The sequence below is a fragment of the Eutrema salsugineum genome, unplaced genomic scaffold (assembly GCF_000478725.1).
Source record: "Eutrema salsugineum unplaced genomic scaffold, Eutsalg1_0 scaffold_1, whole genome shotgun sequence".
NCBI lineage: Eukaryota > Viridiplantae > Streptophyta > Magnoliopsida > Brassicales > Brassicaceae > Eutrema > Eutrema salsugineum.
The window spans coordinates 10,367,002-10,380,285 of NW_006256909.1; the positions used below are offsets into that span (position 1 = coordinate 10,367,002).

A 13,284-nucleotide genomic window follows, 5' to 3' on the forward strand; every position below is an offset into this window, starting at 1 on the left:
TCTCTAGTAGTTGCAGAAATGTTATTTGCAGTGTTAATATATCTAATAACTTTGCTAAGCAACGTTGTGCATAAAAGTATTATACACACTATTTCCTTGAAAGATTTGAAAGTCTAAAAGTAAAAATGGGAAAAAATGGTTTGGAGTCAGTAAAAGTAGCCGACCAGTGATCCACCGACCCATCAAAGTGGTGCCAAAATGATGTGTTGATGATTAGACTCTTTTTCCAATTTGACGTGTCAAAGTTATCTCAGTGATTCTTGACTAAATCATAAACACTGAATTTGCATGAAAAAACTAATGTTTCTATTTATCAAAACAAAATTATTAAGAACCATTATATTTTAGTGATTAAATCAACAATGCAAAGATTATGGACACTCGTAACTCTAAGCGATAGGAATTTATTTATGGAATAGTGTAGCACTTATAAATAACTGTTAACCTAAAATCAATAAATAGCTGAGGTTTAAAATCAGTGAAGACTAAATTATAATGAATTCAAAAACAATAAACTTCAACAACATAAGAATAGGATAAATTCGGTTCTTGTTATTCCTTTTATGGATTTTAAAGTTCATTATATTCAAAAGGTATAGATGCTTTGTGGACAAGTTCGGTCTTGATGAAAGAAAAAGAATCGTTACTAGTATTTATTAGTCTTCTCAGGTCCGGTGAACAAAATCAAATGTGTTAGATCTAGTACTTAAGTGTCTTATTTTTTTAAAAACATTGATTTTGTTAGTAATAGTTGTTTACTTTAATGTTTTAAGACAGCTGCTACGTAAGAAGAAAGCTTTAGCGTAACCAGACCAAAAGAAGGGAATCCAGATTCTTCCGGGGTCATATGCCTACGCGACCTCTGCGATATTCTTTAAATGATCAATTAATTACCCCTTAATTATTCTACACTTAACACTTAACAAGTTTTATAATCTGCTCCCTTTTCTGCATTACCCGACCAAGATTATCGGGTTCATAATTTTTGGCCTTGTTACGAAATTGTATTTTCGAAATGACTGTGTTTTCATTTTAACCAAGTCGATAACTTTCAAGTGGGGATTCTTGGGTTCGAATCGCTTTGGCCACCTAACCGCATTTTAAATTTGGAATATTTTCGAACGCGTACTTGGATGCAAGGCCTCATACTCGGATGCAAGGCCTCGTGAAATTAGTCTTTGAGCCTAGAAAACCTTTGAAATCCCATTATTAAATTAAAAAAAAAAATGACTGTGTTTTCATACTTACGCTTAACATTATAGCAAAAAAACAAGAAAAAGAATTTTAACTGATATATCAGATACTCTACTTTGCCCTATATACTATATGGAAAATTTCTAAGTAAATTTTGTTTTTTTTTTTTTAAGTGAATTTATACTTTCTATGTCTATCCGTCTCATAGATACTACACACTTTTCAACCCAAATATGAGTTTTATTTAGATTTTAAACTTCTTATAACTAAGTAATATAAGTTTTAGTCTGATTTGAAATGATATAATTCATTATTTGATAAAATTACTAATATGTTATTTAAAAAATACTCTGTTTTTATTTGTTCCATTATATTAAGTAAAGCAATTTCTATGGACTTTTGTGTTAAGACCAAACGAATCTAAATGGTATATATTTTTTTTAAAGTATCTTAAATTTCGTCTAATTTTTAAAAATAGTTATATTTTCCATTTTTTAATTTTTGTATTCATACATTATGTCCAAAATATATTGAATTCCGATAATAATAATATAACAGTAATATAAACACCACAAAACTACAAATTTTCAATGTAACATTTGGATCTTAAAACCGTATCAATTTTTAATAGGGATAGCGATTCTCCAATCGCTGTCAATCTTCATAAATAACGTTAGAATTAGGTGATTAACTGTACTATGTATGAAATAAATATTAATTATAATTTTTTTATTCGAATATATAAATATAATGTATATAAATACAACTATAGAAATATTAGCTGATATTAAATGTCGTTTAAATTTTAAAAATAGTTATACCATCCTTTTTTTAATTTTTGTATTCATACACTACATCCAAAAATTGAATTCCAATAATGATATTATAACGGCACATATAAACACCACAAAACTACAAACTTTCAATGTAACATTTGGATCTTAAAACTATATCAGTTTCAAGTAGTGATAGTGATTCTCCAATCGCTGTCAATCTTCAAAAATAACGTTAGAATAGTATTAGAAACCAAAACTATTGGGAGTGAATTCACACATCAACTTGGATTTCAGATTTTGTTCTCTTCAATCTCTTTTTTTTTCTTCTTACATTTTCAAAAAATAACAAAAGAAAGAAAAAAAAAAAAAAAGCAGAACTTAACCTCTAAGTCTTAGCATTTCCACTATTAACTTCTTCCAAATCCTCTTTCATCACCAAACTAAAAGAACCTTTACGACACTCACTTTCTCTCTGATGGTGGAAGCAAGAAGCTCCAAGAAAACCCAATTGGGTAATAAAGAAGATCATAACCCTAGAAAATTCTACTCTCGATTCCTCTTCAAAGCTCTACTCCTCGCCGTTTTTTGCGCCATCGTACCGATCTTCCTTTCTCAGACGCCGGAGCTCGCTAACCAAACCGGACTCCTCGAGCTTCTCCACCTGATTTTCGTCGGCATCGCCGTCTCTTACGGCCTCTTCAGCAGCCGGAACTATGACGGAGGAGGAGGAGACGGATCAAGCAATAACGATCACAAAGCTGATCATAATAATACTAACTCGCATTCCTATGTGCCTAAGATTCTTGAAGTATCCTCTGTTTTCAACGTTGATCAAGAGAGTGAATCTGAGCCGTCCGATGATTCCTCCGGCGACCACCGTAAGTTTCAGACATGGAGGAACAAGTACCACATGAAAACCCCCGATGTTGTTCTTTCCAAAGATCACGAGACTCGTTTCGTCGATCGAGTTAGTTCTGAAATCAGAGAAAAGCCTCTGCTTTTGCCTGTTCGCAGCTTGAATTATTCGCGGGTTTCTGATTCCGGCGATCACTCCGGTCGATGGGAGAAAGTGAGATCAAAGAGACAACTCCTCAAGAGTCTCGTTGATGATAACAGTGATGTGCTTCCTTCACCGATTCCATGGAGGTCAAGATCATCTTCATCATCATCATCTTCAAAAGAGATCGAATCTCAGCCGTCGGTTAAGAAGCTGGGTACAGTTGAATCACAGCCGTTGATCAAGACTCAGGCGAATCTGACACCATCTTCCTCTTTCTCTTCTTCACCGAGAAAGTCGACGCCTTTACCTAAGCCCACATCAGAGTCTGGAGCGAAATCGGCGGAAATCGTGAAAAGGCAGGAATTTCTCGAATCACCGTCACCTCCTCCTCCACCGCCGCCTCCGCCGTTACCGGCGTTTTATAACTCGGCGTCGAGAAAGGATTATCCTCACGGAATTTACAGGACTGGATCAAGAGAATCAGCTCACAAGACGAAATTTACAGGCGGTGAGTTTCATCCTCCGCCGCCTCCGCCGCCACCACCTCCGGTGGACTATTACAAGTCGCCTCCGACAAAAGTCAGAGTAAGCAGCAGCGAACGGAGAAAATCGTCGGAGCAAAAGATGAAATTGGATGACTATTCAGAAAAAAGAAACTCTCCTAAAAAGGTTTGGTGGTCTGATCCAATCGTGGAATCGAAGGAACATAGAATTATCAGACAAGACACGGAGAAGAACGATCGAAGAAGTTTCTTGGGAAGCAAGGCGATTGAGGAATCGGAGGATGAAGAACATAAAAGAGAAGAAAACGAAACCCACGACGATGATGAGAAGAAGAAGATAGAAGAGGAAGAAGAAGTTAGTGGGAACAACAGTGACGTGGACAAGAAGGCTGATGAGTTCATTGCCAAGTTCAGAGAACAGATTAGGTTACAAAGAATCGAATCCATCAAGAGATCTGCTAATAAGAACTCTGTCAATTCTTCGAGGTAGAACGTACGTATTTATAAATATTTAAGAACGTAAAGAGTAGAAAACATTTTCAATTTACTCTGGTTATCATCATAAGATTGTAATTTTAAGGGGAAGAAGACATATTTTTGTTATCTTTGTTCTTCAGACAGAACAAAATAGGAACTTGGAACTCAGATTGATTACCTCTCTTTCTTGTTTCTGGATTTTCGCATGAAAGACTTTTTAGTGTCATAATAACATTTAGTGTTGGGCTAAGTGGGTGGATAAGAAGTGGCCCAAATGGCATATATTCAGCCCATACTCATGTAAAGGACAACAAGGGACTGTATGACAGTATGAGTATGACCATATATGGTAATCTCCTCGTCAGTTGTAAGTTGAAAACATACAAACACACCAGCAGATTTGGGCCCATACATGTATTTTGATTAATTCAACTAGTCGTTGTTAGTTGGGTGAAAGTAAGCGCCTTTGATTAATTCTTGTTTGTTTGGGTGAAACTGAGATGAATATTATCAGGCCCCAAGCTATACTAGTTCAAAACCTCAAACACAAGATTATTTTTAGTTAGATCCTTTTTTAACTAAAGTTGCATTCATTGTAAAAACAGTTTTTTTTTTGGGTTCGAAAATACTTTTATATTCAATTCAAAAAAAAAAAATATATATATATATATATATATATATTATCAGATCCCAAAACTCTTGATTTAACCAATAACTAGATTTTACCCCGTGCATCCGCACGAAATTTTTTTTAGTCAAAAATTGTAACATAATTTATGTTTTCTTTATAGATTTATTTTTTCTAATAAGTGACAGAAATTTACTTTTGCATTTAATTATAATTTTTTTTAATTTTTTTTAGTATTATTATGATCACTATCATAAAATCATAATTCTAACCCGATCATTTTATTAACTGAAAAATAACTATTATTATAAAAATATATTTCTAAGTCGTTCATTTATTAATCCGAAAAGAATCATGGTTAAAAGACCATAATTCTAACCCACCTGTTTATATTACTATATAATATAAATATTTACTAATTTTAAAATAATTTTTATCTTAATATTCTGCATGTTTTGATAACATAATCCGTATAAGAGCACAATTATAAAAAATACATAACTCATCCCATCAAATTACTATATAATATTAATATTTATCATTTTTCAATGCGTGAAATTTTAGTTTGATTGAATATGATTGGACAAAAATAATTTGTTAATCATATATGTGTTATTTTGAAATTATTTAAATTTTAAATGTTAAATCAAATCTAACATATATTAAAAAAATTATAGAGTAATTTTAATTAATATCTATTTTTCAAAAAATAAATAGTTTAAAATTTAAAGCAAATATGATGTATATTTAAAGAAATCTTTAGATATATAAACTAATATCAATTTTTCAGAATAAAATTTATATATAAAAATATGTTTTTAAAATAATATTGCAATAAAATAAGATAATCTTAAAACAGTTTCTAAACAATTTTTTTTAAAAAAAAAACTTTGAGAGTGTTTGGATGCAAGCACTAAAAGTGCTTCTGTTTTAATAGAATATCTTTTCATAGTAAATACTTGAACGCTTAAATTTAAAGGAAAAAAAAAAGAGTAAATGTGTTAATCAGACCCCAAGATCAAATACATAAAAATGTTTGTTATGCACTGACCAAAGAAATTGTTATTCACCAAGACTAGAATCGGCTCCTTTAACCCGTGGAGCCATCGGGTTTGCATTGGCCAAGAAATACTTGGATAAGATAGACATGGTAACAAGTAAAGAGCTGAAGTTAAGTTGTCGAGACACCGTAGAAAGAAAGTAGTGGTTCCAAATAGAAGAAATCGCGGATGCGTCAGAATATACAATAAAACTTCTATAAATTAATAATGTCGGGACCACGATATTTTATTAATTTATCGTAATAATAATTTATCTATAAATTAATAAATTATTAATTTATAGAGGAAAATTATTCTTCGTCCATTTTTTTCTTAAATTTTCTTTCATTGGTGCTATATTTAAGAATCTAAACCCATATGCTTATAAAATAATATGCACAAACTTAAAATTATGATTAATAATCATAGCAATCGCAATAGAATAGTTATTTCTATTTGTTAATTGTGAACTGGATTATCTATGTAAGAATATAAATGTTCATTAGTACAAAATTTATAAAACATTATGGCTACTATCCTTAACGTTGGTGCTGAAACTGAAGACAATACCTAATATATTTCAAAACAGTTACGCTAAAAAAATCAATATCACATCTAAAGTTTTAAAAAATAACATTATATAAAAGATATTGATGTAAACAAGTAAAGAGATGATTTTCAATAAAATATCAAATTTAAATAAATTCAAATAACATATTAATCATATTTTAGTATATATTATCTTACCTATATATACATAAATTTATATAATTATTAATTTATATTTTTGTTGGGACCATATTTTTACAAAGGGGTTTCTAATAAAATTATTATCTTATTATCTTATCGAATTTGACGGATTTTTACACTAGTCCCGACTCGGGACCAGAGAAATTTATTAATTTATAGTGATTATTAATTTATCGAGTATTAATTTATAAAAGTTCAACTGTATTAAGTTACAAATTAGCAGTATGCACATTGCATACAGATGTTTTTTTTTGTCGTCCAATGATAACATATAGATATATATATATATATAAACCTGTTTTAGAAAGGCCATATAACTTTACATAGAGCAGAAACATTGTTGATAATGAGGTAAGTCGGTGAAAAATTCAAGAACTTGATTTAAGTTTAGAACTATATGGAGATAAACTTTCACTACACACTTAATGCTACCACCTAGCCGATCAACCATCTCGTGGGCCTCTTGGCCATGGAAAGTCGATCTTGAATAGACCAACAAAGATCTTCTCATTTTAACTATTAACAACAACAACAATTGCTGAATATATTAGAAATTTCAACTATTTTAACTTACTATTTAATATTTTTAACATTATCGCTTATGCCAAGTGAAATGATATAAGACCATTATATTTTGTTTAAAACGTACTTGTCTGTTTGTCACTAGACACTAATCTATTCTATTCAACAAATCTTATTTTTGATATTCAACAAAAACATTTAATTCTGATAGTTGTCGAAAATAAATATGGGACAATAAATATTGCAGCAAAAAAAACTATGGAAACTCTTTCAAGCAATAAATGTATATCGGATAATTGGCTGTCAACATTTGTTGTTACTTGTTAGCATGAACACGATGGTTTTAAGGGAGAAAAATAATCTGTTTTTTCTTTTTTTCTTTCTAAAAATAGTACATACATGTTAACAACTACATGCATATCTTGGTCCCCCTGAAAACGAGTAAAAATGACCGAAATGCCCTTTAGTTGCAAAACTAAAAAGACTAAGACCGAGGACGAAGAGCGTCAAACGTCAAGCCGTGAGAAATCCTCGTAGCAGGAGCCCACGCATTGACCTGCAATGACCGGTGGTGGTGTGCTGACGTGGCAGCCTGAGATGATGGTGGTGGTGGTGGTGGTGGGACCGACACGTGTTCACACGAAGGGCACATGGTCAAAGTGGTGGGTGGGTTCATGTGCATGTAGAACTGAGGAGAGAGCTTAAGCGATCTTAACTCCGTTACTTCTTTCTGTAGCCGACGATTCTCTTCCGTTAGATTCTCGCAGCATCGCCGTAAGAACTCGCAGTCAACCTCCGTTTGCTTCAGCTTTGTCCTGTTGAAAATTACCAATATACCCTTATAAGTAATTAGGGGCAAATCAGGGAAATAAAAGAGATCTGAGTGTGTGTGCGTGTGTTTTCTTTTTTCTTACCTTGCTCTTCTGTTCTGAAACCAAACTTCCACTTGTCTTGCTCTTAATCCTAATTGCTTAGCCAACGCTTGCTTCTGTTTCTGTTAAAAACAAAAATTAAATTGACCTTGATTCAGTTAAAAATTTTGTAAACGCAAATTTACAAACTAAATATTAATAGCTGCATTAATTGACTCACCAAAAAGTCAAAAACTAATGTACTAACAGTCATGTTAATTGCGAATATTCACTATGAGCGTTTTTTTTCCGATTCCAGAAACCACTATTCCATGGCCAATATTTTCCCGGGAAAACCAAAATTTTCTCCAGGTGAGAAAATAGGTAAAAGAAAAAAAATTTACCGGATTGAGAGTACTGTGATCTTTGAAGGTCTCTTCGAGAATAGCAGATTGATCTTTGGAGAGTCTAAGCTTCTTCCTCGAATTATCACCGTCTTCATCGTCACTGATCCCCCTTGATCCTTGCGGATCTGTATCCTCTTCTCTCTCACTCCTTTTTCCGGTGGAGCTTGAGACTGTGCTGTTAGGAGAAGATACTCCGGCGTCTTCATCTCCGTATTCCGCCGTTGACGGTGGTCTGTTCACGTCGATTCCACGGATGAATGTTCTTGTTTCTACACGACTTGAATCTGAGTTGGGTACTGCATGCATAAGATTGAAAGTATAAAAAAGGTGAGGTTTTGATTGGTTTTCCGGGAAAATGGTTTTTTTTTTCCCTCATAGGAAAGTGAAAACAGAGAAACTCATAAAGCTATGGTGTACCTGAAGAATTAAAACTCTCGTTCAAAGATGATCTTCGGAGTAATCCAAAAGAGGAAGAAGATGGAGTAAGAGAAACAGAGGGATTGGATTTGAGATTCATCTGTTTCTTGGGAAAATTTAAGCCGAGGCTCAGACCCAGATCATCTTTCTCCAACATCATCTTCGTTTTGCAGCAAAGTTTTCTGCTTTTCTTTTGAGAGAGAAAGAGAGGGAGAGAGAGAGAGGAGAGATGATGAATGGCAAACAAGGAAGAAGACTGGTTAATATAGAGAGGTAGAGAGAGAGAGATTTATGTTATTAATTTTCTTTTTTCAATCATGAGTGTGTGACTAGCTGGGGGCAAAATCATTATTATTTAAATCATTTAATTATTGAACCTTTAGTTCGTAGAAATAATTTTATAATCACAAACATTGCTTCTTTGTCCCCCTCTAACTCTCTAAACCCAAACAAATGATCAAATCTAAGAAAATATGATAAAATAACAATTATAGTCGCACTATTAATGATTATGTTAATATATTAATATTAATGTAACATTAATATTCTCAGTCAAAGATGATATCAAACAATCACTAATAGTTCATCTTTTAGGATAGTCATATGACTTTATAGTGGACATCTCTTCCTCTTAATTAATAAACAAATATGACAAGAACAAAATCTAATAGTGATAAATATCTTCATTTTAGTTTTATTTACTTTATTTTAAACGAGTGTATGTGTTACTCTCATGTTTTCATCATTTGAATGCTTAGTCGTAAGAGGATATGAAGTAGTCAAAAAAATTTACAAAGTCTCTTTGAAAAGTAATTGGAGATTATATTTTTCAGTATACTACTCCATGTAATTGGAGTATTTTGTAACAACCTTGTAAATTACCATGTACGGCCAACAAAACTAGTCAAACTTTAATAATTTTCTAAGAATCTATTAAGTGCTCTTCACGATTTGACTTTATTTCAAGAGATTTTTAAAGAATATGTCTGTAAGGTAGAAAAGTAGAAATGATAATGCAAATCTATCCTTTTGATTGCTGTTGTCGAAAAGGAGTAAAAAATGATTACCCTTCTTAATGGCTCTAAATGCCAAGAGTCACGCTTGTTGCACACTTTTAAACCTTTAACTTTTTCCACTTTTTGATTTTTGTTTATATTTTATTAGTACTATTTTTTAACAAGTTTTTTTTCTTTGTTTTTTACTTTTAAGCATCGCTGATTAAATTAAGTAATTCACTAATGAAAGCCAAATAAAACGGTTGAATAGATTTCAAACTTCTTTTTGTGAAACATTGAAGAATTCAAACTTCTTTGCAGATTTTCTTGTTCTAACGCATGAGTCGACCGCATGAGTTTTACTTTTGTCGTTGAACCACTTAATGACCAGGAAATAATAAATGATGAGAGAGTGTCATCATATGCAATAAATGTTTGTCTGTGAGGTAGTAATTATTATAATTAAACACTATTCCTAACATCAAAAAGCAAAATATTTAAATAAATCACTATTTTTCTATAGTTTTACATTTGTAATTTAAGTAACACTTTTTTAATACACACATGCTATTGCTTTTGTAAATTACTCATAAGGAGGTGCATTGAACTGAACATTTTAGATTTATTTAAATTAAAATGACAAATTTTAGTTTACTCAAACATGAATTTTAAAAAATATTTTAAAATTCAGTTTTTATTAAATATAAAACTTGAAAATATTTTTTAAAATCTACTGTTATTGAATATGTTTCAAATACTGAGATTTTATTGATTTCAAGAGATTTGGAAGAGATTTATAGTTTTATGTAAAATTTTAAAGAATTTTAAAACAAATCATGACAACTTCCTTAAAATAATCGAAATCATCTTAATTTTTTTTAAACTTAAATCACTTCAAATGTTTATTCCAATCCCCCCCCCCCCCCCCAATAATCTCTATATTATTATCTAAGGAATAAATTGAAAAATAATCTTTATTTTGTAAATTATTACATAATAAGGCCTTATAAATAATTAAAATATATAATGATATAATTATCTTTTAAAATTATTTAAAAAATTTTGAAAAATATTTTTATTTAATATAATGTTTACTATTTGATTTTTAAATATTATAATATCAAAATATCATATGTTTTAAAATAAATAATCAATCTAAATAGATTAAAAATATTTGAAATCTTACAAAATGTTTTACTGTAATTTATGTTATTGTATTTTTTTAATACATATCAAAATAAAAATTAAAAGAGGTTTATATTTAGCCCATTTTAACATGTATTACATAAATTAATTTATTTTTAACAAATTTATCTATAATTAATTAAATATATAATAAAATTCAAAAAGATAAAATATTTTTAAGAAAAATCCTCTGCTATAGTGCGAATTAAATCATAGTATTTTTATATAATGAGTAAAACAAGAGAATTTATTATTTACTAATTCCAAAAAATGATACTAATTGCATAGAATAAAATAATTTTAACGAAACAATATTTTTGGACTTTTCAACAAGATTTAAGCTTTGTGTATATTAGAGATGTTAAAACATAAAAAAAAATATATAATATACACATATGTTGTAATACGTAACACTATTTTGTTTTTATTAATTATAAACGAGGTTTCAATCAACTTTTACAATTACAATTAATGACATTATAAATTAATGGTTAGATGTTGTAATGGGAAATCATTTACTCCCTCTGTTTCACAAAGAATGTCGTTCTGACATTCTTCACACAAATTAAGAAATAAGATAAAAAGTCTCTTATACCCTTATTAATTTGCAGAAAATGACTCTTAAAATTATATTTATAATTAATTTTCTGAATTTATTGAGGTTAAAAATTGTATTTTATGTTAAAAATTACATTGGAATTCTAAAACGACATTCTTTTTTAAACAAAAAAAAGTGTCAGAACGACACTCTTTGTGAAACAGAAAGAGTAATAATTTTATATCAACTGGTTACTTGTTAAATCTTATAAATATTGAAAATTATTTTTTAAAAATATTATATTGGCAAATGACACATACCACCGTTAGATATTTAGAAAATAACCATTGAACCATTTCACATCTATGGTGAATTGTGACTTGTGACTTGTGACTATGCTATCATAAAGTTCGATTAAATCAGCATCAAAATTGATTCCTTTTATTAGTTGCAACAAAAATTTTCTTCCCTTCAAATCCTTAGAGGATATCATTAATCCAGCATTAACAGTAAGGGTCCTAGTGACACGCTAAACTAAGAAATGATCATAAAATGAAAAGAAATGAACAGCTGAGAATAAATCTATTGAAAACAAAAGTTGAGATGAGATCGTACGGTTGAAAAAACGTTTTAACTGGTGGGAACCACTTAATCCAGCTACATGTTTTGACAACCATCAAATATGAATTGGATCAATATGATTGGAACCAGACACACAAACTTTTCGTCGATCTGATTTCAATAATCAATGTGGGTCCAATTTATAGTCGTTTTTTGTATGTGCAATGACAATGGTCACATACTGACATACGAGCCAGATTTTAAAAGAAGTTTCCTTTAACTTTTTTTTGTATAGAAAATGTTTCCCTATCTTTTGATGGTAAAAAAATGTTTTTACTATAATAATAAAGCTTTCTGCAAAAAGAAGAAAATAAAAAAGAGGATGGAATCAGAAAAAAAGGGAGAACAAATAAAATAATTTTTTTTACCATATTGTTTAGTCCATAGCTTATTTTACAAGGAAAATAGATGTTTTTTGTAAGTCTTTTCGCTCGTACGTAACTAAACAATAATCTAACAAAATTGAAGAAATTTCAGTGTAACGTTTTTGTTAATATTTTAGAAGAGTGTGATATTAATGTTCCGGTCCATAGTTATTTGCAACTTTGAAAATGGAGATTATTAAGTCAAGAATACTGTATATTAATTCTTCCGTTTCCAAAAAAAAAAATATATTAAGTCAGGTTTAAAAACATAAGAAAATTATTAGGTCAAGAAAATATATATTTATCACCCCTCAAGATATGTTTGTCTTTCTTTTTTAGGGTCTACGTATTACATCGAAAATATGACAATGATTTGTATGATCATACATGTCTGCAATTCAAATTAAACCCCGATTATTTTTGGTCAGAATAAAAATTGAATAGATAGAATTATCTTAAAAATCTGACTTGCTGGCACAAAGAAAAAAAGAGTTATCTTTACTTATTATATCTCGTCATGGTTTATTTCCTTTGATGATAGGGACATTAAGTTATTCTCATGTAATATATATATATATATATATATATATATATATTAGCTTATACGCTGTGCTAATTTTTAATTCAATGTGTTTTACAGTACATACTAAAATCATAGTAAGCCAGAGTTGTCATATTATTGCTTTCTTTAGTTGTCATCATATTATTGGCCAAAGTAAAAATAGATAAATTGTTAGAAATCTCTTTTAATAAAATATAAAAGAAACTCAAATGTAATACTTATATAAAGTCACCAGGTAACTTTCAAAATTTAGTTTATAAATTAGAATAATCCGGTTAGTGACTTATTTGAATGGTTATTATTTTATTGTATTATATATATATATATATAATTGGTTACCACTTTTAAATAAAACGATTAGAAATTTTTAAACGATTGTAAAGTTCGTAATTGGAAAAATAACAGTTAAAAATAATGATTGAAAAAAGCGGTTTGATAACGGTAATTTAACCA

The 13,284-nt window shown here is 30.0% G+C and overlaps 2 protein-coding genes across 2 annotated transcripts; one reads left to right on the forward strand and one right to left on the reverse strand.

The window, feature by feature from the left end:
- The first annotated feature begins 2,377 nt into the window (after window positions 1-2,377).
- On the forward strand, window positions 2,378-3,992 carry LOC18030960 (uncharacterized protein DDB_G0284459). Its single transcript, XM_006414240.2, has one exon. It carries the CDS (start codon window positions 2,446-2,448, stop codon window positions 3,961-3,963), a length of 1,518 nt encoding a protein of 505 aa, XP_006414303.1. The 5' UTR covers window positions 2,378-2,445; the 3' UTR covers window positions 3,964-3,992.
- Window positions 3,993-7,212: 3,220 nt separating this feature from the next.
- On the reverse strand, window positions 7,213-8,794 carry LOC18030961 (homeobox-leucine zipper protein HAT4). The gene is made up of 4 exons (XM_006414241.2): window positions 8,566-8,794; window positions 8,146-8,444; window positions 7,805-7,884; window positions 7,213-7,705 (listed from the first exon to the last, which is right to left on the reverse strand). Exons 1-4 carry the CDS (start codon window positions 8,723-8,725, stop codon window positions 7,375-7,377), a joined length of 870 nt encoding a protein of 289 aa, XP_006414304.1. The 5' UTR covers window positions 8,726-8,794; the 3' UTR covers window positions 7,213-7,374.
- Between the last annotated feature and the right edge of the window lie 4,490 nt (window positions 8,795-13,284).